The sequence below is a fragment of the Vipera berus genome (assembly GCF_964194415.1).
Source record: "Vipera berus genome assembly, chromosome: 1".
Taxonomy (NCBI): Eukaryota; Metazoa; Chordata; class Lepidosauria; order Squamata; family Viperidae; genus Vipera; species Vipera berus.
This window is the reverse complement of record NC_138202.1, coordinates 177970531-177996659: the sequence shown is the minus strand read 5'-3', so window position 1 is coordinate 177996659 and position 26129 is coordinate 177970531. Positions and strand designations below refer to the sequence as shown.

At 37.6% G+C, this 26129-nt stretch overlaps 1 protein-coding gene across 4 annotated transcripts in view; it reads right to left on the bottom strand.

Moving 5' to 3' along the window:
• PARD3B (par-3 family cell polarity regulator beta) overlaps nucleotides 1–26129 on the bottom strand; it is a 600416-nt gene that overhangs the window by 352337 nt on the left and 221950 nt on the right. For all 4 annotated transcript variants that reach the window (XM_081312950.1, XM_081312947.1, XM_081312948.1 and 1 more), the window contains one exon: nucleotides 20655–20840. In XM_081312950.1, the coding sequence (XP_081169076.1) occupies nucleotides 20655–20840 (186 nt within the window). The remainder of the gene's footprint in view (nucleotides 1–20654; nucleotides 20841–26129) is intronic.

The following is a 26129-nucleotide window of genomic DNA, read 5'->3' as shown; positions in this document are numbered from 1 at the left end:
AAAGTAAGAATAGATTAGAAAATTAAGCAACATTTTATTTTACTTTATTAATGAGGGAGCTAATTATGTCATCTAACAATCATATTAAACTAGTAAAACATGTTTTGGAAAGAGATACCATAGAATGACCTAACCATCATGCATCAAGACATTGCCCCCTTGATATACAGTAGTGGCAAGATTGTGGAATTTGTTTGGGAAAAGTGTACAGTAGAAATGCCCCCCTTGGTTAAGTTTCCACCAATTTTTCTTCTAATTTCTTTATAGCTGTAGCTTTGTTCACTTAATAATACTATTTTACACCACTTTCTGGGCAACCAGTCAACTCTTTGCACCATTACTTTAATTTTGTTACGTTTTACAAGCTCACTAAATGAAAGAACACAAAAAACCCCAAACAACTTGATAGCGATCACATAACACACTGACAAATGTCCTCCTCTCAGCTTCAATACATGACATCAATAACTGAATCCTACTGTGATCTGATTGGCTCATTGCCAAAACAAGATGACACCTGATTGGCTCTCTAAACACTAATGCTCATTGTCTACAATCAGATGAAAAAAAGCTGCCTGATATCAACCTAAGCAAGTTGTGCTTCCTTTTTCTGGTTATTTGGCTATAACTTTTCACAGAATACAGATAATTGAACAATCCATGTTGCATTGCATTCTTGATTAAATTATCTTTCCGTTGATATATAATTTTATGGTACTACTCCAAAAGAAAAAGTGGTGTTATTAGCCATCAAACCTCAAATGTATACTTTGCCCAAAAGGTTTCCACAATTTTGGCCACTACTGTACTACAAACATTTATAAATCTTGGATTTTTTTTATATTTCTACTAATCAGTTACATTTAACACTCCAAAAGATATTTTAACTACATTCAAATAAGTTATAATGTTTGCATGTCAACAATATATTGACAAATACATTGAGACAGTGGAGCTAAATTAGTTTCTGAAATGACATTAATTATCTTGAGCACTTTAGACAGTCATATCTAGAAGTAGTTTATTTCCAGTATATTTATTTCACATTATATATGTATAATGAATTTTTAACTTGAAACTCTGATTACCTGTTCTTTCCTAAATTCTCCCCTGAGCCTACAGAGCATTTCAGTTCAGCATGAGAGCGGTAATGAAGAAATTAAATACTGGGGAAAAATTCAAAGTGGAAAGTTCCAGAGTTACAGCACCACTAGGAAGTCACCTAGAAATGACATGGAGAGAGTTTTGCTCCATGAAAAGTATAGTCCTCAATACAGTTAGAGACTTCTGAGAATAGGCCTTACTACCACAGCCAGGTATTTTGTCTCAGCTATTTTCCTTCCTACTGAATTTGCAATATAGTCAGCTACATAGCTGGCAAAAATTATCTGTTGTTCTGAGAAACGGATAGCTTCTGCTTGAATATCAAGGCTAGCTCTTCCTTATCTGTTGGAAAATAATGAAAGGGGGTGTTCTTCTTCCACAGAAACAGTTGATAGCTTGCCAAAGGCACCAGGTGGTTGGAAATTCTAAAGAGGAGAGCTGTCATAGTAGAGGTTCGTTTGCCCGTGGTATTTAGTCTGTATTACTAATTTAACATTGCAATTTTTCTGGAGTGGACTTCAGCACTAAAGAATTTGGCATTTGGTGTTATAAGAGAAACTTTTACTCCTCCTCTTATAGCTTATATTCATTTCTTTGGTGCAGTAGTTACTTTCTTCCATGAGTCATTAATGCTTTTAATAATGCTGGTAACAGGACGAAAGATGCTGGGGTATAGGCTTAACAATGTACAAACTGAAAAAATGTCATCTATTGATTTCACCATTTGGTGGATTTGTGGCAAAAAGGATTGATTTTCTAGCATGTTATCAATTCTTAATTGGCCTCCTATAAATTTCTCTAGATTTAAGAGTTGATCAGATGTAATTATTTCTGCCTCCTGATTATCTCCTCTCTCAGAGCGGAGGTTTCATCAGTTGTTTGGTTGTATTTGTTCCAGTAGTTGTTTGTTTCTATCTGTTCATTTTGTTACATGAGGCCTATGGTCTGTTATCCATGATGTCAGGAGCTGATAAGACAGTTGCTTTTGCTAGCTTCATTAGAGGGGAGAACAATCAATGCAAATGAGTTTATTATAAGGACATTAAGGTCATAGTCTGACTCTCTCAATGTTCTTTGTATGAAAGAAGAATGGGGTGGGGAGAGAGAGAGTATGGGAGAGGTCCTACAGATATGATTCGTGTAGATAAGAATTTTTACCGCACACTAAAATGAAATCAAATAATAGCAATAGCACTTAGACTTATATACTGCTTCACAGTTCTTTACAGCACTCTCTAAGCCAGGCATGTCAAACTGCCAGCCCACCGGTTGGATGCGTCATGCCGAAACTGCACCCACCCCATTGCTGGCAATGGTGAAAAAGTCCTGATACGTTGCGTGATGTCACATGATATCATGAGTTTGACATAGCTGCTCTAAGGTGATTGCAGCATATTGCCCCCAACAATCTGGGTCCTCATTTTATTGGAAGGATGGAAGACTTAGTTAACTTTGAGCTGATGAGAACTGAACTGCTGGCAGTGAGTAGAATTAGCCTGCAATACTGCATTCTAACCACTGGGCCACCACGGCTCATAAAACAATTGATTGCTCATATCCAATCTACCTCCAGTTTCCTGCTTACATGACATCTATCATGGTTTAAATTGATTGTGTTTTCTTCCTCCCTTCCCATGAATAAATAGATTGTTTGGTATGCACATGGTGGTTTAGAAGCTAAGACTTCATTGCAGTATGTAACTACTATCATTGGACTGGGAACACTGGTTCTCAACTTTACCCTTACTCTCAGGTGAATTAATTTTTAAGGATGTTGGTTCTGATTCAGAAATGAATCATTACAATAGTGGTGTCAACAGAAAGATGGTGCATGTTCCTATTCTCTCCAATATCCGTGGGATATAAATCCCACGCCATAATGGTCAATGGAAGAAGTGACATCAATGATCTCCTCTATTTAGTATTAGTTTCTGATGTGACATGAATGTTCAGTAGTAAAGGGAAGCCAGATAATTCTTCTCTGTATGCAATCATTAGGATGCAACTATGAGATCATATTCTGCTCTATTTATTTCTTAATATTTGGGGTACCCTGTAAGGGAGATTCATTTATCTGAATATGGACTCCTTGTATTGCCACATATGTGTTTCATCATTCTATTTCCTCCTATTTTATTTTGGAACTAGACTGTTTACTGTATTTTAATTTACTGATAAGATGACAGGAATTTATCAATTCAATAAACTACTAGTACTATTGCTTAACACTAATCCCTCTAATAAACACACTGTAGAACAATAACACAATAAAATACCTACCAAAATGTAAAACAGAAACCCCAATTGTCCAATTAGCCATCATAATACAAAATCTTTAAGATCTAAAGTTCAATTTTATAGACAGTATTCTATGTTGTACTGTTAAATTCAACAGGAATTATATATCGATATATTTTTGCACTTCAGCATGCAATTTTGATAATTTAGAATACATATCCAGTGGATCAGGCAATCACTGCTTTATAAAATTGATAGGCAACCAAAAAACAAGCTGTTTTTAATGATATATTGAGAGAGCGATCAATTATCACTTAATCAATTCTAAATCCTGCCAACTTACTGGTTATGCAGTAAGAATGTCTGAGCTATATCTAGTAAATCTTCTAGCATACAATTGCTTGAAGTACTCAGCAAACTCAAAGGCCTATCATTAGTGTAAGTCATATTTTCTTTTTGTTGTTTTTTTTTGAAAACAGGGATCACATTAGCCTGCCTCTAATCTTTTTGGATTTTGATCAATATGGATGAAGAGAACTGTCAGCACAAAAACCTTCCACTCAAGATTGGCTTTAATCAATTCTCAGGGCTTTCAATTGCAAGAGAATCTTGTATGATTTTTGTTTTTTTGAAAATATAAAAAGGAGGAAATACAAAGCAATTATATGCCCAATATGTTTGGGAACTGACAAATAATAAAGCTTTTTTTCATTAGTGTCCTGTTTCAGACTGAGCAAACAAAGCAAAAGGTAGAGATCTACAAGTGATTTACTGAAGTTTAGTATTGCAGTTAATTATAAAGAAAGTGAAAGTGTGGCAGAACCTGAGAGTGGAGCCAAATGAGGCTTCAGCCTAGAATCTCTACAGTCACAAATGGACCAACTAAGCCCTCATGAATTCCATTCATCCTTATCTAACACCAGAGCAGATTCTTGTGCAGAGACATGAGAATGAATGAATGAATGAACCTTTATTGTCAAAGTACAACCATGTATACATTGAGATTGGCTGAGCCTCCCTTCGGTCCCCCCCCCACAACTCACAGTGACAACAAACCTACCATCTTGTTACACCATGTGAGCTAACTGCACAACACACTAGCCTCGCAAGTCAATCATACATAAAGTTATTTCCCGTTCAAGAGCCTTAAAGCCCATGGATAGAAGCTGTTCTTCAGCCTGTTGGTACAGCTGGCTATACTCCTGTATCTCCTACCCAATGGTAGGAGAGTAAAGAGGTACCGACCAGGGTGTGAGTTGTCCCTGAGAATTTTCCTCACTCTTCCAAGGCAGCGAGCCCTGGCGATGTCATCCAGTGGTGTCAGGGGACAGCCCATGATGTTTTGTGCTGTGCTCACCACCCTCTGTAATACTTTCCTATCTGCGGCTATGAGGCCAGAATACCAAACCACAATACAATGCGAGAGGACGCTTTCTATAGTAGACCAGTAAATGGTCATTAGCCGTTTTTCTACCCTGTTCTTCCGCAAGACCCTGAGGAAGTGGAGTCTCTGTTGGGCCTTTCTGGCCACCTGGGTTGTATTGACTTTCCAGGTAAGATCTTCACAGAGGTAGACTCCCAGGAATTTAAAGGAGGAAACTCTCCACACAGCCCCCCCACGATGTAAAGTGGGGCAGGTTCCTCTCTTTTCTTCCGAAAATCTAGCACCATCTTCTTTGTCTTGCCAATGTTCAGGTGCAAGTTGTTTGCTAGACACCATGAGGATAGTTTTTGTACCTCCTCCCTGTACGCTGTTTCATCTCCACCTGTAATAAGACCCACTATGGTGGTATCATCTGCGAACTTAATTATCGCAGTAGATGGGTCGGATGATACACAATCGTACGTGCACAATGAGTACAGGTAGGGGCTAAGCACGCAGCCCTGTAATAATAAATCAGTTTAACTGGAACTTCAAATGTGGCCCTGTTCTTTTGTGCCTAGCAAAAAGGCAGACAAAGGACTTTACAAATGTAGGTACACTCCAGAAAATAGAAGGAAGTGATGTTTTGCTTGACAGCTGGATGCAACAGGGGTAGTTTAGAGCTTAGTCCAGACACAAGCCATCGGAAACAAATAAAGCACAGCTTAAGGAAAAGAGGATGCAGTGATGACTGAAATACAAAATAGTACATTTTATGCAGGAATCCAATACCAGAGAGGTTAGTTAGGTCAATGAAGCAAGAGTGAAAGAGCAGAACACAGGTTGTTGGGTTATTTCAAAAAGAGGGCCTGTTACTGGTGGCTGTTCTTAAATAGGCCAGATGTAGGTATGACACTGCATCTATTCATTCATTCATTCATTCATTCATTCATTCATTCATTCATTCATTCATTCATTATTTAACAAATTTATATGGCTGCCCAGACAGTATACTAAAAAGCAGAGACATCACCCTGCCAACAAAAGTATGTATAGTCAAGGCTATGGTTTTCCCAGTTGCAATGTATGGCTGTGAAAGTTGGACCATAAGAAAGGCCGAGCGCCAAAGAATTGAGGCCTTTGAGCTATGGTGCTGGAGAAGACTCCTGCGAGTCCCTTGGACTGCAAGGCGATCAAACCGGTCAGTCCTAGAGGAGATCAACCCTGACTGCTCTTTAGAAGGCCAGATCCTGAAGTTGAAACTCAAATCCTTTGGCCACCTAATGAGAAGGAAGGACTCACTGGAGAAGAGCCTAATGCTGAGAAAAACTGAGGGCAATAGAAGAAGGAGACGACAGAGAATGAGGTGCCTGGATGGAATCACTGAAGCAGTAGGCGTGAGCTTAAATGGACTCCAGAAGATGGTAGAGGCCTGGAGGAACGTTGTCCATGGGGTCGCGATGGGTCGGACACAACTTTGCAACTAACAACAACAACAACAACAAATATGGCTGCCCAACTCACACAAAGGTGCCCTCAAGCAGAAACAACATAATTACTTGATTGGCTCCATCTCCATCTGGAATCATGCGGCCTACTGACAAAACCATGTCTTCAGGACTTTTGGAAAAACAACGTGAGGAAAATGATTTTTTAAAAAATATATTAATATCCCAATTTCATTAATGTTATAAATGCTCAAGGCAGAAATCATGACAATGCCCCTTCCTCCTCTTATTTTGCCCACAACAATCACCCTGTGAGGTAGGTTGAGCTGAGAGAGTGCTGGCCCAAGTCACCCAGACAGCTTTCAGGCAGGACTAGAACTCACAGTCTCCTGGCTTCTAGCCTACTGTGATAACCATCAGATCAAACTGGCTCTATGTTCCATAGGGAAAGGGTCACCACCAAGAAGGCCCTTTTTTGTGGTTCAATCAGGTGTATTTCCATCACAAATGGGACCATGCTTTCCCATCCTGGTGGGCTGGGTAGATGTAATGGGGGGAGGGGGAAGCAGTCCTTCAAATAGCCTAGTCCCAAGTCATAGTTTTTAAGTTGGTATCCAGAACCTTGAATTGGACCCAGATGCAGATTGGCAGCCAGTGCACTCCTACAAAAGAGGTGACACATGTGCAAATCTGTGCAAAGGGTCCCTCTTTGAGGGGGATAGTGGTTCAGAAATGTGAAAAATAAACAAAATAAAAACAAAATAAATAAATGTGCAAAACTGTGTGGCCCACTGCATTCTGAATCAACTAAGTTTCCAAATCCTCTTCAAAGGCACATTACAAACCTCCAGATGAGAGGTGATCAGGGTGTGGGTGACTGTGACAAAGGGCACACATTGGCCCAGGAATGGGCATAACCCAGTGCACAACTCATAGCTGTGCAAAGGCCTTCCTGGCCATGAGAATCATCTGCTCCTCAAGCAGGGATAGCAAGTCCTGGAGAACTGCTTGCTTGATTGCTGACTTTTGAGACTGGTAGCTTGCTAGATCAGGCCTTTTGACCACTGGGGAATCAGAGGAAACCATTATAATTAGGACACAATCTCAGTCAAACCAGTGCTTACAATTACACCAGACCTTTCATGAATCCTACTGTTTTACTGCAAAACATGAAATTATTGAAAAAAATTATTCCTGAACAATGTCTTCATTCTGAAGAATTCTGAAAGAGATTTGTTCAATCTAATCTACCATCTGAGACAAGTGTAATAGCATTCCAGTTTAATGCTGAAAAAAGAGCTTCCAAACTTTCAAAAGATGAACTCTTCAATATGTAGGACATTACCAAAAAAAGAGAAACAGAAGCAGAAGCAGAAAGAAAAGAATAAAAAATACTGCAGACCTTGTATCTGTGGTTGCTCATAATTAGTCTGAAGGTAGTTGTTGCAGATTAAGTACATCTGTTAGTATATAATCTGTACTTGCTGTCAGGCAGTTGCACCCACAGGGAAGGCAATGCGAAGTTCAGACTGATGAAAGCAGCAATGTGGTGAAAGCCTCACACGTTTTCTACATTTCTCTCAAAATCACACACATGCCCCATTGGGGAGGAGCTTGCAATATGACACTGAAATATTACTTTCATCATTCTAACTAAAACAGTTGAGATCTTGCAGATTCTGCTGCTGTCAGATATATTTTTTCAAGTATACATGGATTTCAAGTCAAATCCATGTATTTAATATCTGATGTATTGAAAAAAATGACACCAGAATTTGCATGGGCACCTCTTAGAAAGTTGCTTGTTAAATAGCTTCTGCTGCATCTTTATGGGCTATTGATACCATAAAGGCAGCAGTAGCAAGTGCATAAAAACCCATGCAAATCCTCACAACCACTTTCATACATCATATCTCCAAACTAAGGAATCTGGAGACTCTGGAGGCACCAAAAGTAGGCCTGTTTATGACATGAAGGCAATCAGTTTAACAAAGTATGCTACAAGATTTAGAGTGTTCAACCCTAAAATCCATGGCTTCAATAAATTCAATACATATCCACTATTTTGAGTTTTCCATTATTATAAGAGGTGCTTATTCTTCACAATGAATAAGTTACTTCCAGCAACTGCAAGAACAGTCATGTTATAAAACGGCAATTTTAATTTGAAAGTCAGAACAGTATTTCTTTTCCTGCAAATATTAGCAGGAAAAATTGAATTGGCTTGATCCTTAACCTCTTTTTTAGATTGTTCCAAGACACGTTGGAAAACCATGTATCAGAGTAGCTTCATATTCAAATTCTCTTCTCTTTTACAAATTATCTGTAAAAATGATTTTAACTAATGTAATTTATTAAAGTCAACAATATCTATAAGCCTAGGAAGAAGAATCTAAAGAAAAAATTGCATTAGATCAGTAGAAGTGAGACATGAAATGTATTGGTGACCATACATTAAAATTGTATGTTTAAAGAGTGACCATACTCTTTAAAATTGATATTGTGAAGCACTTAGATGACTAGTTGTACCCTGAACTCTACACGTATATAAGTCCCAGCTTAATCTTTGGGGTTCTTCTCAAACACCATATTCTCCAATATGTCCGATTTGGGGGAAAGTTCCTTGAACTACTAACCAAAGAGTAAGAGAGATCAGATGTAAGAACTACAAATTCAAATTGTATATAGCTATTAAATTCAGACAACATAGTGCTTATTGTCTGTGAAAACAAAGGGGAGAATAATGGAATGAAAAGGTTACTAACGAATGGAAAATCAAGTATCTGCCCAAAGCTTTGCTTTCATTTTTTAAATGATACATTTTTAAAAGTTTACCTTTAAAAATAATCTGTATATTTCCATGGATAAAAGCATTGGTATATTAAAGTGTGTATGAGTAAGAGGTAAAGCTTGATGTACTAAAAAGCTTTGTCTGGTATATAGAAATATCTAATTAATACTCTTGGAAAAACTATGTTCCTAATCATGATAGAAATAATTTTGTCAATAGCCAGTCACTCGATTTTGTGGCTGAGAACATTTTGAATGTGACTGGATTCCTTTTCTAACAAAACCTTGCATGAAAAGCGTAAATGAATGCCTGCTCCAGTTTATACGTAAGCTATAGTATATGCAAATACAACTCAACAGAACCACTTACAAGTGCACCTCAGCTGAGAAAGGAAGCTCTATATTGCTTTCCATGGCTTTCCAAGTGGCACATTGATTCCTTAATCTGTTCAGATGGAAGAGTACAGTCTCTCAAATTTCAATTGGTGACCTTTTAACCATGATGCAGAGAAACAACAGGCTATACAAAGTGAATGAGTGGATGAATGGATGAATAAACTGGGTCCAAGCAATTTCTTCAGGCTTCTAAGCCATTTTGCACATTCGTAAAATTGGGCAGGGGCACACGATCTGTTTAATAAATGTCATAATGCTGCAACTCTGGAATCGGTTACAGTCATAAATCGAGGACTACCTGTATTATAATGAATGTCAACCTAATGCAGAACATAGTTTTTATAGCCTTATTTTCTGTACTTGTTTTCTTGTATAAAACATTTCATCTCCGTATATTGATCATGAAGTAAAATATATTTTAAAATAAAATATATTATATTACATTCAATGAAGAAATTTATTCAAACAGCTATCTTTGAAATAGCAGGAAAGGTAACCTAATGCTGAATTCATTTTTATTCATTGCCCTGCAAAGGAGAGCACTTATAGGCATGAAGTGATTTATAGCACATACTACAGACTCATGGACCCTACATAAGAAGACAAACCAACACCACCTTTATAAAATGTAATTTAACCCTGACTTATTTAAATTCTCTCTCTCTCTCTCTCTCTCTCTCTCTCTCTCTCTCTCTCTCTCTCTCTCTCTCTCATATGTTCATTTATTCTTCACTTTTGTGTCATTGGGAACGCCTGAGCTTAACTGGTGTTAAGTACTTTCTCTTATGAGGAACAATGAAGACCCACCAAAGACCCACCAAAGAAGCTACCTCAGGCATTTCAGAGTCAGCCAAAAATACACTGCAATGAGTACGATTTCCATAGATAAGAATTGAAACAGAATGAAAACTGAATGAGGAGGAGGGAGCTTCTCTCAGGCTCACACCAGGTCCTCCCAAAGTGGCACGCTGCTCTTTGATCCCCACATGAATTGGCAGAGCCAGGTCTTCATGCTCGCTGGAAGGATGGGAGAGTGGGGGCCAACCTCACCTCTGGAGGCAAGATGTTCCATGGGGTGGGGGGCAATGGCAGAGAATGCTCTCTTCTTAGATCCCACCAGTAGAAATTCTTTAACTGACAAGCTCCTTAACATACCCATTCCACCTAACTGGATGGAACAGGCTGGGACAAGGTGTTTCCTTATGTAAACTGATCCCATGCCATGAAGGATTTTAAAGGTGATAATCAACACATTGAATTGGACCGGGAAACAAAATGGCACCCAATCTGGTTCACATTTTACAGCAATCTGTTAAATAAATCACAATTGCTGGATTCACTCTTGCAAAGTATTAATAGCATACGAGTAAAACTTAAAAATTACCCCATGCAACAAGAGATATTAAAAACAAATGAAAATAGGAGACTATTGCGGTCAAGAACATGAGGATTCCCAACCACAGATTGTAGTAGAGATGGAATAAGTGATTTGATATGTTTTTGTTTCATTCTGAATATGGTCAATATTTTCAAGAAAATGCGGTAGGAGTCATGCAAAAAAAACCAACTTTTTTTTGTTTGAAGTTTTCCATGAAGTTTTCTGAAATTTTCACATTCAAATTAGGCTATAACATTCAGCCATGAAACAGGAGATTTTAGACAGAATGCCCTCTCTTATGCCATTAGAAATAGAGTTTAGATGGTTTTTCTTGACATGCTGGGCTGAATTGTTTCAAAGGCAAATGTAATTTAAAAAATTGTTAATATTCTACCTGCTAATTTTTGCTGAGAAGTTATTCATCAGATAAATTATTGTCTCTTTCAATGGCTAGTTTGGATTAGACAAAAATGCTGTTTTATATGTAATTTAATGTGTTAGTTTTTTTATTGAAATTCTTATCTGTGTTTCAAAATAAGATCTGGTTTTTCTTCAAATACAGGATTGTTCTAACATGATTTCCATTCTAACCTACTTGTTTTTAATCTGTTTCAGTGAATTCAAAGACACCTGTACCTCTTTTGGGGATTCCCTCTTCTTCCTTCTTAACCCAACTGTAGAGATGGAGGTCAAGGATATGAAGGGACTGTGCACAGCAAACTGCCTGCCTTAGTACGTATCTTGTTATCTGCATGTCTATGAGCCTATTCCAATTAGCATTGCCAAGGACTGCCAAGAACCAGCTAGATAAGAGAGACTCTGCCCTGGCTGGGATGTTTGGATGTTCTTTAAGACTGACTAGGGAGTACACCAATAAACAATGCTTTTGCTGTGCGTTATTTCCTGCTTGTTAAAACTGTATAAATACAAACTCTGCGTAGGCAGACAGACATTTTGGGACACTCTGCGATGACTGGTCTCTGAATCCCACACCCTACCAGGAACAACCAGGACCAGCTATGGCTCAGAGATGCAGTCAAGTGACATACATCACTTTTTACACCTCTTCCCTTAACAAAGTCAATGGCAATTGGTCCCAATTTGGTCCCAACTGAAGTCGTAACATGATGTCTACCTGTATTATGAAAATCCTCCTTCACCACCAAATAGGCTCCTGAAGAAATTGCTTTTGGCATTCCGTTCTTGTCTGGGGATTAAAGTCAGGAAAATGCTTCCAGAAATTTGAATGTCATGCTGGATGATCATGCCCTGCAAGTTTGTGCCCTGAGTACCTGGGATGTTAAGAAAGAAAACCTCGAGCGCCCAGGGGAAAGACATCAAGTATGCTTTGGCCAACGGCCTTGCCAGCCAAGTGAATACCTTCCATCTGCCCAAATGTCCATCCATCCTCCTCCTTATCAGACGAACAGTGTCTCTGCCATAAAAAATACGGTAAGTTATAATTAAAAGAAAAGCATACCAGCTTCTTCATTGCCCAGGTTACAGGAACCGTGTTAGGTTTTGGAGTTCCTAGACGTTTGGTGGAAAACAGACTACAGGACTCGTGGCTATTGGCTGAGTAACCAGGACTAGCAGCCTTGCCAGAAATAACTCAAATTGCAAAGGCAAACCAGGGGAAGTTGGTAGTAGAAGCCAGCACAGCTATAGAACTGTTTATGTTCGGAAACCAGGAGCTTATTTTTTGCCTCAGAAACAATAAAATTCTGTAATGAAAGAAGTAGGAGAATTGAAACAAAGAATCATTGAGCATCTAGAACAGCATAAAAACACAGAATAAAGTGGCCTGCATTGAAGCTTGTTCCAAAGAAACAGCTAGCACAAGCATTAAACATACTGCCAATACTGTAATAGCAAATATAAGCACCACCTCACTGCAAGAAACAAACTAACAAACGTGCAGCGCAACTGCAGTTATGACTGAATATCTGGGATGCAAAATTAACAAACAAGAAAAACAGCCAAATAGTGAAAAATCGAAGATTGGGCTGGAAAATCAGCAAACTAGGATCAGATGCAAGCAGGGTAGAACAGATGAAAGAAAAGAAACTGAAGAACAAGACCAAATGATACTGGGTCAAAAAATATCACCTAGAAATAAGGAAGTTTAAGGAAGCTTTGGAAATAATAAAGCAGCAAACCACAGCCATAGCCAAGAAGATCAGCAGACACGAAGTTCAAATTCCACACTGCAGGCAGACTCTGCAATTTCAATTTAAATATTTCTAGGAACACTTGACAAGGAAGACACAGAAATGGTCGGCTCTCTCTACTCCAGCGGTCCGGGACCTAGCACTGCGTGACGGAATGAGCTCCCATCATTCACCTCAGCTTCTGCCAACCTAGCAGTTTAAAAGAATGTAAAATGCAAGTAGATAAATAGGTAGCACTCTGGTGGGAAGCCAACAGCGCTTCGTGTGATAGCAAGAAACCAGCCGGCGCCGGTCCTGCACAAATGCAAGTAAATAAATAAAAATCCTGCTTAGCAAAAATGTTCAAATTGCTAACTGGTGTCGTAGCTGAGCTTGACTTATAAAAAAAAACAATCTCTTTCCACCTGAGCAGAAAGAAAATTGCCCTACAGCAGAGGAGCAAAACTCCGACTCCTGATTGACAAGATAATTTGTGGAAACTGCAAGAAAAGCAAGATCAACTTGAACATAGCGTGGATTGATTACAAGAAAGCATTTGACTCCATGCAACCTGATTGGATAATCAAGTGCCCAGAGACATGATGGGTCAATAGAAACAGCAAAAACTTTGTCAAAGATCAATGACACAATGGGAAGGCCCAGCTGCAGGTCAATGGTGATAGATTAGGAGAGGTTAAAATGAAGAGAGGACTCTTCCAAGGAGACTCACTATCACCACTATTCTTTATCATTGCACTAATTTCTATGTCAAGAATACTGAATAACTCAGGCTATGGCTATCAAACATCCAAAATATCTGCCAGACCATTCCACCTCCTTTACATGGACGATTTGAAGCAGTATGGAAAAATATCATCTGGAACAGAATCACTGCCCAACACTATCTGTTGAACCAAGATTCGGACTGGAGTTTGGGCTGGACAAATGTGCCACCATCACCATCAAACGAGAAAAAATAGTGAAACTGAAGGAATCAAGATGCCCTATGGAAACAACATCAAGAATGTAGATGAAGACAATCACTACAAGTGCCTGGACATTCTTCAGACTGACAACATCAAGCACACTCGAGAAAAAGGTTAGAAATGAACATATCAAGAGAGTGAAGATCTTAAAGTCCAAAGTCATTGGACTAAGTACCATCAAGGCAATTAACAGCAGGCATTAAACACACAGAAGGAACAGTGGGCCGGACTCAAGCAGAACTAAAGGCCAGAAAAATAATGACAATGAATCATGCCCTTCATCCTCACAGTGATGCTGACAGACTCTACATACCAAGGAAAATAGATAGGCAAGGAATGTCATAGGTATATCAGATGGCTGAAGAAAAAAAAAGGGCATTGTAAGAATATCTGAAGGGGAATGAAGAAGATGCCAGGAAAACCTATACCAGGAAGACATACTGGGTACTGGAAAGACCAAACTGGCCTACAAGAAAGACCAAATGAAGAACAAAAATGAGAGACGGGAAGCCAAAGTATTACATAGTCAGCATATTAAAAAAAATAGGCAAAGCTGATACTAAAAAGACTTGGCAATGGCTAAGAGCAGGAAAGTTGAAGAAAGAGACCGAGGGGCTAATTCTAGCTGCACAAGATCAAGCCTGAAGAAGAAATGCATACAAGTTCAGAATTGAGAAGACAGGAAGAAATAGCAAGTGCTGCCTTTGTAAAGAAGCTGAAGAAACAGTGGATCACCTGATTAGCTGCTGCAAGTAGATTGCACAAACTAATTACAAACAACGGCATGATGTAGTAGGCACAATGGTGCATTGCAAGATCTGCAAAAAAATACCAATTGCCTGCAAGTGAGAACTGGTGGGACCATGAAATAAAGGCATAGAAAATGAAGAAGCTAAAGTGTTCTCAGACTTTAGAACTCAAACAGACAGGTACCTGGCATATAAAAAGCCAACTGTCAGTAAGAAATACAAAACAATCTTGATAGTGGATTTGGCAATACCTGGAGAAAGTAGAAGAGAAAAGAAAGACTGGAGAAGAAAACACAATATGAAAACCTGCAAATAGAAATAAACAATTGTGACAAAAGAAAGCAAAGTATACCAATAGCAATAGACAGCTTGAATGAAATCCCAAAACAACTGGAACGCCACTTGGAAAAACATTGGTAATGACGAAATTACCATTGGTTAATTGTAAAAGGCAACTTTACTCACAACAGCCTATGCCCAGTGACAATCTTTCTAAAACCATCAAACATTAACATCTGCCCCTCCCAGGTCCTTGGGAAAGACTCAACAGGTAAACAAAAATGCCAAACCCAGTCTGAACATCTGGCTGACTGTTCAGTGAATCATAATAATAGCTACCCTGATGTTCTTGTAGAGCTTGCATACTTTGAGGAAGATGACAGCTATGCCAGAGGTTTAACCATACTGACAGGTCTCATCAGAGGAGTCAGACAAAGAGTGTCTCTCCGATAAGAAACATGGTGAGACATAAAGTACAGAAACCCATAATGACTGGGTCATCACCCAGGTTATAGGATCTATGCTAAGTGTTGGAGTTCCTGGACATGTGGTGAAAAGTCAGGATTGCTAGCTGAGGAACAAGGGCCGGCAGCTGAAGAATGACTGGAAGAAAAGATGTTTATCGTTACAAAGAAATAATCATCTTTTATTCCGCATGAAACCCAAGAAGAAGATGCTACTTGAAAAAACTGCACCAATTCTGGAAACAACAAGATCCAGTATCATAAATAACAGAACAGAGGCTTAAATTAACATCAATTTATCATACAAAATATTCATTGAATTGGAAGAATTGCAAAGGTCCACACAGAGCAGAGAAATCAAAGCTAGGAGTAACTCTGACAGCAGACAGAAACCAGGGGAATTGGCAATAGAGAAAGCCAGCACAGCCATGAAATTGTTTTTATTCTGAAGCATCAGATCTCTGAAAACCTAAAATACAGAATACTGTAATAAGATTGGAAGGGATTCTGGAGGAATTCTATGTCTAACCCTCTAGGTGTTCTAGATCCAACAATGACTATACCAAAACTGGTAAAGTAATACTAAAGTACTACCTTTTGGTAAGATAGAAAAATGTGAGCTAGACAGCATCACCACCAGAGGGATTTGTTACTGGCTGACCAACTGCACTTAACACGTAGTCCCCAGTGAAGCTACATCTAAATGCTGTGAGGTAACTCAAGGTTCTGTCTTAGGCCCAGTGCTCTTAACATCTTCATAAATGGTTTGGAAATGGGAATAGAAGGGGAATTTATCAGATTTGCAGACAACACCAAAGCTGAAGAGAATAGCCAACAGTTTGGAAGAGAGACCCAAGATATAGAAGGATCTTGACAGACTTGAACACTGCACCTTATCCATCAAAATGCAATTCATTGGTGAGAAAAATAAGGTCTTACATTTAGGCAAGAAAAGCCAAATGTTCAAGTATAGAATCAGTGGCCCTTGGCTCAACAGCCGTAACTGTGACAGGGATCTAGGTGTCGTAATGGACAACCACTTAAGTATGGTTTGTGCTGCAGTTGCAACTGCCAATGCAGTCTTAGGCTGTGAATAGAGAAATAGTATTAAGACCTTGTGAAGTATTAGTACTGCTTTATACTGCACTGGAAAGACCACCTGGCTCTGGTCTCCCTGATGCATAGAAGATGTTGAGATTCTAGAAAGAGTGCAAAGAATAGCAACAAAGATGATTAGGGATCTGGAGGCTAAGTTTTATGATGATCGGTTAAAGGAACTAGGCGTGTCTAGCCTAAGCAAGAAAAAGATTGGGAGTGTCATGATAGCTGTCTGCCATTATCTGAGGGGCTGCCATAGAGAAAAGGGGGCTGACCAAAGCATCTGGGAACAGGACAAGAAGTAACCAACAGAAAATCATCAAGGAGGGATCCAACCTAGAATTATGGAGAAATTTCCTGATAGTGAGAACAATTAATCAGTGGAAAGGCTTGCCTCTGGAAGTTGTGGGGCTCCATCCCTGGAGGTTTTTAACAAGAGATTGGATGGCCATTTGTCCAGAATGTTATAGAGTCTTCTGCTCAAACAGTAGGTTGGACTCTGTTATTCTGTATTCTATAAGTCTCTTCTTATTTCCAACTATACTTATTAAACATCATGGGCTTGATTACATTGTCTACTCTCTCTTGCTGCTATATTGAGCCTGAGCTAATGTGATGTCTGCTGTCTTTTTCTCCCCTTTCCCTTCTGCTGTCTTCTCTTGTAAGAGAAAGTTGTACATCTTTGTGTTGCCATGAAAAACATAATAGCCCTGGCTTGTTCCTTTTTCTAACACACCCCATCCCCATCTTTGGACAGTGTGTGAAATCTAACTTCTTCTGGTGAATGACACTCTTGCTCTACAGCCCAAACCTGAAAATTTGCAGGGATGTCTGACTCACAGACTCTTGAAATAAAACCCTTTTTAAACACTGGGAGAAAAAAGGACTACCCTCAAAGTCTTTCCACAAAGACTCAAAAGGGATCGAAGTGATGGGGATTCATGAAGAATCTGTCCTTGTTCAGCTTTTGCAGAGAAACACCACCAGCAACTTTGACAAAAGAAAGTAATGAGTGGAAGCGACATACACTTATGTTGTTTGTTGTTGTCAGTTGCGAAGTCGTGTCCGACCCATCGCGGCCCTATGGACAACGTTCCTCCAGGCCTTCCTGTCCTCTACCATCTTCTGGAGTCCATTTAAGCTCACGCCTACTGCTTCAGTGACTCCATCCAGCCACCTCGTTCTCTGTCGTCCCCTTCTTCTATTGCCCTCAATCTTTCCCAGCAGACATACACTTATAAATGGATCTAAAAGTGCATATCATAGCTTATATATTTAAATATACTTTTGTTCTGGTTAAATTTTAGTTTCATGTCACAGCATGAAACTTTACTTTCATGTTTGGTTTGCTTCTTCTGAACAGTGAGTGTACCACAGAATATTTTAAGAAATGCATGTTTTGCAAACAATACTGTTTCGGTCCCTAATGGTGCACATACTGTATTATGACATGTTACTTGTGGGGTGATCTGAACTATGAACTGTGCCTGATCATATTTCACTGTTGAGTTTGGGACTGAGCGCTTGGTGATACCTTGATCCAAACACCGAGAGTCTTTTTAAATCTCTGACAGGCTCTGGGTTTTATTATTATACCACATCAGAGGTACAAGCTTTGAAAATTTAAACAAGAAACAAAATGATCTACAAGTCTAAACTTAATACAACATCCACATTATCATTTTAATTTGTGGTTAAAATAAATTATTTCATAATATTAAGAAGCACTGAGGGTAACAATTTAAATTCCAGTGGTTAAATGCATAATTTTCTTCTCAGTTCTATTCTATTTATTTATCATACAGTCATCAAGTAATTCAAAAATAAAACCTCCATGTCAAATATTCATAAAGAAATGTCAAAGTTTAAGAACACAAATATGCTTATACACTTACATCCATATAACATGATATAGATGAGTCATACTGCATCAACAAGATCAATGGCTATGAGATCAGTGAAAACTATTTGCTCCATCTTCTACTCAAAAGGAGGACAGTCAGGGTAGGACAGGGGTGTCAAACTTGAAGCGTCATGTGACATGTCGTGACGTATCGTGACTTTGTCCCCCTTGCTGGAGCTAGGGTAGGCATGGCTTCTGCGTGATGCATCTGGCCTGTGGGCTTGCAGTTTGACACCCCTGGTGTAGGATATTTTGGAGGGAAAAACAATATCACAGTTGATATATATGGGGCTCCAATTTGGGATTTTAGTAAGCTAGAAGAATTAGAAGTGGTCCAGATTAAATTTGAAAGGTTAATTTCAGCCTTACCCACATTGTATATCTGCAGCAATATTGAGATTAGATGTGGCCCTTCCATCAATAAATATAAGGGTAAAGAAAGCTATAATTTTATATTATAGGAAACTAGTCCTCATGCCTGATACTTATTTGGCAAAACAATGCCTTCATGAACAATTTATTGAAAATAGATGGATGAATTTGTTCTACTCACACAATTCTCATTAGGTCAGGAACTTCCGAGTGATATAAAGTATTATATATTATTAAGAGACTACTTCTTTTTTAAAGATTTTCGCCAAGGTAGAGAACAGGTATGTAAACTTAAGTAAGTGGCACCAACTTTTTAAAGAAGGATAAGGAATGTCATAATATTTACAGTCTCTTACATCATGTTCCCTAAGAATGTTATTCCCCTGCTCCCTTTAAAGAATATTGCTTTGAAACAGCCTATTTGGATGGCAGATATAAAGGATTAGCAAATACACATGTTTATGTATTTGTAATAACTTATAGGTGGAAGATTTGGCCCATTACTTATTATACTGCAAATTTTAACAAGAACCCAGAGCAAGATTCATTACACTCTTGTTAACCCAACTGAATCAATCTAGTTTAGAAGAAAAAAACCTATTTTATATTGAAAGCATAAACATGTAACAAAACAGGTTGGATTGTTTGCAATGGCTACAAGAAAGACACAAAAGCATACCTTGAGAAACAGTGAAGTTATTACTACGGGGGATGTATTGAACTGATATGATTGCTATAATTTTATATGTATTTTGCTAAAACCTATGGTTGCAAATAAATGTTTAAATACAAAAATATGGATGATTATCTTGAGGAAAGTGAGATAAATCCAAACAAGTACTGAACACTTACCATTTATTTAATATTACTTAATAGATATAGTACAACGCATAAATTGTATTGAAACATATTTCTCCTTGAAAGTAAAGAAAAATGCATTTTTGAAACAACTGTTTTTTTAGGAAATATAATCTTCAGGGATTGAAAATGTTTTAAAAATCACATTTATACTATTAAATCAATAAGATAGAATTTGTAAAATTTCAGGTATTTAGATCCATTCATTCCCCACCCATAAATAAACAAATAGTACAGCCAATAGGATAGCCTTGTAACAGCACAACATGATTAAAAATCCAGATCATCTCCTCCTCCTCCCCCTCCTTTTTTGTCTTTAATGTTGCCTTTAATATAATTAATTCCACAGTACTATTTTATTTATTTAAATATAATCAAGCTATTTAAATTTTCTGTGCAGACAGAATATATACTCTTTGAATTCATGAACCAGGTAAATTACTTCTTTTTAAACTTAGAAATGAGACTCTTGATTTCTTTTGTGCTGATTTACGGCTCCATCTGTGTTGCGTGTTTTCATGGAGGTGCCCTAGTGACTTGATATTTAAGACAAGTTTGTCATGTGTGAATCTTTTAATTAAAATATGAAAACTCAAGGACCCTACTCTATAAATGCAAACATTTTCCAATATTGATATTTGCTAAGGTGCATCCCACAACATATAAATACTTTTCACTGAAATGAAAACAATATTTTGTCTCCTTCCTACAAAAATATTATATATTCATCTTTTTCAAAAGGAGGAAAAATTATTTTAAGTTTCAAAAGGATTGAAATAACTGCATTTAGCATCGAAATAACAAATGTAGTTGTTAGTACTATATAGTAGAAAGGTATATAAAATAGGATGTATACATTTTACGTATATTTCTTACTAAGATAATGTTAGTAAATGATATAACAATTTCAACCTATTTTAGTTTCATATTCAAAATGAATTCAAAACAAGATATTTTGGGGTGATATGGAAAACACCTATCTGATGTTCCCAAGAGCCAATATCAAAATAATTACAGATCATATTGAACTAAATAGGTTTTCACCATATTCAAGATAAAAGTAATATAAATAAAATACCTTATATGCAGCACCCCCGTGGATGATAGATTTGATGAAAATTCCAAGATCTGCCCCTGTCTCTCGAGATTTGTTGCCTTTTAAGCTCACACCAAGTCCAGCTGAACCCGAATCATTCAAAGGAATTTCAAAAGTCAATTGCTCTGTTGCTTCGAATGAAAAAATGTTGCAACATGGTTCTCCTTTCTGTTGGATGAACAGAGAAAAAAGAGCATGTGACAAAAAATAGCAGGGAAATACTTTTTTCCTCTGATCATACAAGATTAAGAATGGAGAGGCATACCTCAAAAGACAGAGATTGCCTTTCATTTAACTATATTTTAATTGGGAATCAGAATGAAAAGTCTTGAAAGGCAGGCCAAACAATATTTATTTCACAGTATTTCTAATTTCCTGCATTCTGTAAGCAAAAGTGATACAAAGGCTAACTAACTTTTTATCATACAGCCCTGAAGGAATCATTGGATGTGGGCATGTATTCTTCGAGTCATTAACAAGAGTAACTATGCTGCCATATAAGAACAGCAGAGAAGTCTGATGATGAGATGAATTACAGCCATCAAAATTGTTTCACATCATTTACACTATGCACAGTATATCAATTCATTATAATGGTTAAAATATTTTAAATCTATTGATCATCACATGATAGATATTTACTATTTTAGGGCAATTGATTATTTTAGGTGTGGTAGATTTTCCCCAACTAACAGTGAAAGCTTATGCTTTTTAATTAAATTTATTATCAGATTACTGATGTTTTACTACCCTAGATTAATATGAGTCTCTGTCTAGCACATATACCATTTTATACTGCTTTCTATTTAATAAGCATGTTAATAAAGTATATTCTACATTTTTGCCTAAAGATTTCATGGCAGGAGGAGGGCTGTAGGGACCATGCAACTCTTCTCCCTTTCTTTTATTGACAAGCTTTGTCTTCATTGTATATGAGGTGTTTCATGCCCATTTTTATTAGTACTTCTTCAAATTTCTTACACTCACTTTATGATTGCCACAATCAATAATCACATAATAAACTCAATCTCCTTATATAAAAATGTAATATTTATAGGATTTCACTTTCTTGGAACTTCCTTTATGGAAATGCCACTCATATCAGTGAGCAATAACACATCCACCAATATTGCAAATTAAAACTGTTTATTTTTGCTCCTGTGAAAAACACAAATAAACAACAATTCTTCAATTTGAAAAACATGTTATTTCAAAGAGGGAGAAAAAGTCAGGCTCTACTGAACTATAAACGTCAATTCGTATGTAACAAGAACAAATATTTCATTTATTTAATGAATGCATTTTGCTTAATTGGAAAACATAAAAATGATTTGATGTTGATATTAATAATATGCTGCTGTATAATCTAACAGCCTACCTCTACTGCTTTTTTCTACACCCAAAGCTCGTCTCAAAAATGAAATATCCATGTACACTATGCACATTTTAAACATTTAAAAGAATTGTATAATTAGTATTTTAGAAAATAAGGTGTACACTGAAATGTAATATATTGTACCATATGAAAGCTTGGAATTATTTTAATAAAAAACAATGACTGTCTAGTATAAATAGATTTGCTGATATTTAAGCCTCTTGACATTAGAGACTCATCTCTCCATGATAGCTAGGGGCTGGGGCTGTCCTGTACAATTTATAAACCACAACAATGATTATCAAATGGAAATAAGTAAATCAGAAAAAGAATCTGTACATATTATGCATGGCTCGTAATCTGCTTTGTTGATCTCTTCCTCCTTTACTATCTGAAGAATTTTATGGAGATCATTCCAAATTTTATGTGAATTTAATATAAACTGTAATATTCAGCACCTCCTTCCCCCCCAACAAATTATCCTTCTCTCAGATATTCTGCTTTTCTTTTTAGCACAGTATAGTATCTTCTCTGGTTTACTCTTGTTTAGGAAACCATCATCCATATCTTGCTTATCCAACTTCATCTGTCACCAAATACTGAACAATGTTTTCCACTCAGCATCACCATCTTTGTTTCCTTAAACCATCTGCAGTGATAGACAATAGTCCATGACTAATTCTTTCTCCACAGCATTCAGAATATTCAAAGTGTAAAGCATCAGGACAAGGACTAAGCTCCATATTTCTATCTTAGCCATATGTAAGAGCTGTGGCACAGCCAGCATTTTTTTCTTTGAGTAAAAGTAGTATCACAGCATCCTCACTCAGTCCACCATGTACATAATGATATAAGTTGCTTTTTTAAAATCCATGTACGTTTTGCCATGTATTCTTTTAAAGCTGGTTTGTTTGCTTATTTATTGTTTTATATACTGCTGCATTCCAAACAATTCCTGTTTGCTTTACAAATATAAGATTACATAAAAACATGCAAACAATAAAATCCAGAAATCAACCCATCATCCATAATTAGTGGGAACAGCTCTTACAGGTTGAAATATCTTGAATTTATCTTGATAGCCTTCCTAAAAGCAAACAGGAGGATGTTGCCCAAATCTTAAGGTGGCTGTTCCTCCTCAGACCCATCAATGCAAAGTCCTGGCCTGAGTGAATCTGAGCAACTTTGCCAGCAAAGTGTTACGTGATTGACTCACTAGGGCTGTTTGGCAAATCTTCTTGCTCATCACTCCCATAAGGAAGCTAGTCTGCTACAGTCCAATTAGACAGATCAGACTAGGAAATCAATTCCACAGATAGGCTAGAACTATTTTTATTGACATTGTTATAACAACAGAATCTTGCATGGCTGTTCTGTATTTCCACCTCTTTCTTAATGTGAATTACAAAAATACCCACCTGAGCCACTTCCAAATATTATCTCATTGTAGAGTTAAAAATGCTTCACCCCTTTTCCCTAGGCAATGGATCCTACACATCTCCATCAAGGTCATCTTCCTTACTGTCTACATCTGCCCTGATTGATTTGATTGGCACAGTTTACCTGTGCTGGTAATGACCTGTAAAGCCCTAAATGGCTTGGGTCCGGACTATCTAAGGGAACACCTGCTGCCGGCATCATCTTCCCATCGTCCTGTGCGCCCCCACAGGGAGGGCCTTCTCAGGGTACCGCCGGTTAATGAATGCCGGCGGGTTATTTCCAGGGGAAGGACGTTCTCTGTGGGTGCGCCTGCCCTATGGAACCAACTACCCACAGAACTTAGGACTGCCCCCGACCTTCGCTCATTTTGCCGGGACCTGAAAACTTGGCTCTTCGATCTGTTTGGTCCAGATTGTGGAGTTGTTAATTTAACTGGGTTTTAGATTTATTCTTGGGGCTTGAATTTAATTTAATTGTTTTAATTGTTTTTAATTTTTTGTATTCATGGTTTTAACTGCCCTGTAAACCGCCCTGAGTCCTATGGGCATAGGGCGGTATACAAATCCAATTAAATAAATAAATAAATAAATAAATAAATAAATAAATAAATAAATATTCAGTCAAGTTCAATCCTAGTCTTCTTCCCCTAGCGCTCCAGGTGCTTCTTCTATAACTTCATTTCCTGGAACTCCCTGATTAGTCCAAAGTTCCCAGGATTTGCAAACAGGTTGCTCAAATATTACATCTTGCCTTTGAGAACAAGAATATAACGAAAGGCTCAGCATTATTACCTTTCAAAGTGCTTGAAAAATGCCCAAAATCCATTAGAATCCATGAGACACCTAAGAGAAACCATCTGAATCACCATTATCATTTATGTAAGTCACCAGCAGCCAGGAGATTATCCATATTAGGAAGTTATCTCATCATAGCACAAGTCTATGTACAATGTCCTTCATTGTCCATTCACATATCAACTCAATGTATAATAACTATGGAGGTCATGAATTTCTGACTACCCTAGAAGTGGAATGTAATCTTACTTTACTACCTTAATATGCTCTCAGGTGCATCCCTGTCAACACAGTTGCACTTATCATGCCTTCACAGTATGCTCAGTTTTAATATGCTAATAAGGTAGACATAATATTACTCCAAAATAAGGAAGTGATCACTTATCCTCTAAAAAAACCTTAAGAATTAACTTAGAAGAACAGACATTAACTTAGAAGAACAGCAATGAAGATCTTGCGCCATACTATAAATACCCTATAGTTAATTTTTCCTAACAAGCAAAATATGCAGATTTCTTAGGACACACTTTGACATAGCAGTTTATTTCTATATCATATTTAGATAAGTGCATCTGTTATTTTTGCTAAGTTGTACTAAACTGCTATTTTTTTCTTCCCAATTCCACTAGTGCAGTAAAATTAATGGCAATACCCCAGTTAAATTAATATACAGTGTGTATTGTAATGCCATTCTGTGCCAATATTTTGTGCAACTATTTATACTCTTTATACTTTTCATCATGAAATTTGCACTTTAATCTGTAATTAACCATTCAATATGTATTTTAATATTTATTTCATATATATATATAACTGCTCATAACTAGAAGCTATTGTTGGCTTTGTCCCAAATAATATTTTTCTTTAAAAGTTAAAAAGTATAATTTAGAAAAGAATGCTGAAAACAACTTCAAATACAACTTTGCTCCTGCAATGTAGATATATAATTAAATTCCAAAAAATATTCAATGGTAAAACATGCAATTTTGTGTGCTGTAGTGTTTCATACTTCTATTAAGATTTATTAGTTTATTAAAGCAATTATTGGTCAGATTAACTCTTTGAACCAATCTTTTGGTTATTATCAAATTATTCAGAATGCTAGCTGTAGCAAAATAGTTGTTAAATGTGCTGGAGTGAAATGACAAATATAAACATACTAAATCTTTTTCAAACATTAGATGGCTTATAAGCTCTCCACTAATACTAAGTTTCTTATCCGTAACATTTCAGAGTTACTTATCTCTTTACAACAGGGGTGTCAAACTGCCGGCCTACAGGCCGGATGCATCATGCCAAAACCGCACCCACCCCACTGCCAGCAATGGAGAAAAAGTCGTGATACGTTGCAACACATCACGTGACGTTGTGAGTTTGACACCCCTGCATTAGAAAGTGGTCTGGAAATGATTCTCCCATCAAATAACCTATGAGAGCAACTACTCATTTTTTGTTTCATGATTAATACTGAAAGCATAAAAGGTAAAGGTTCCCCCGCACATGCGTGCTAGTCGTTTCCGACTCTAGGGGCCGGTGCTCATCTCCGTTTCAAAGCCGAAGAGCCAGCGCTTGTCCGAGGACGTCTCCGTGGTCATGTGGCCGGCATGACTGGACGCCAAAGGCGCACGGAACGCTGTTACCTTCCCACCGGAGTGGTCCCTATTTTTCTACTTGCATTTTTACGTGCTTTCGAACTGCTAGGTTGGCAGAAGCTGGGACGAGTAACAGGCGCTCACTCTGTTACGCGGCACTCAGGATTCGACCCGCCAAACTGCCGACCTTCTGATCAACAAGCTCAGCGTCCTAACCCACTGAGCCACCGCGTCCCTTTTACTGAAAGCATATACT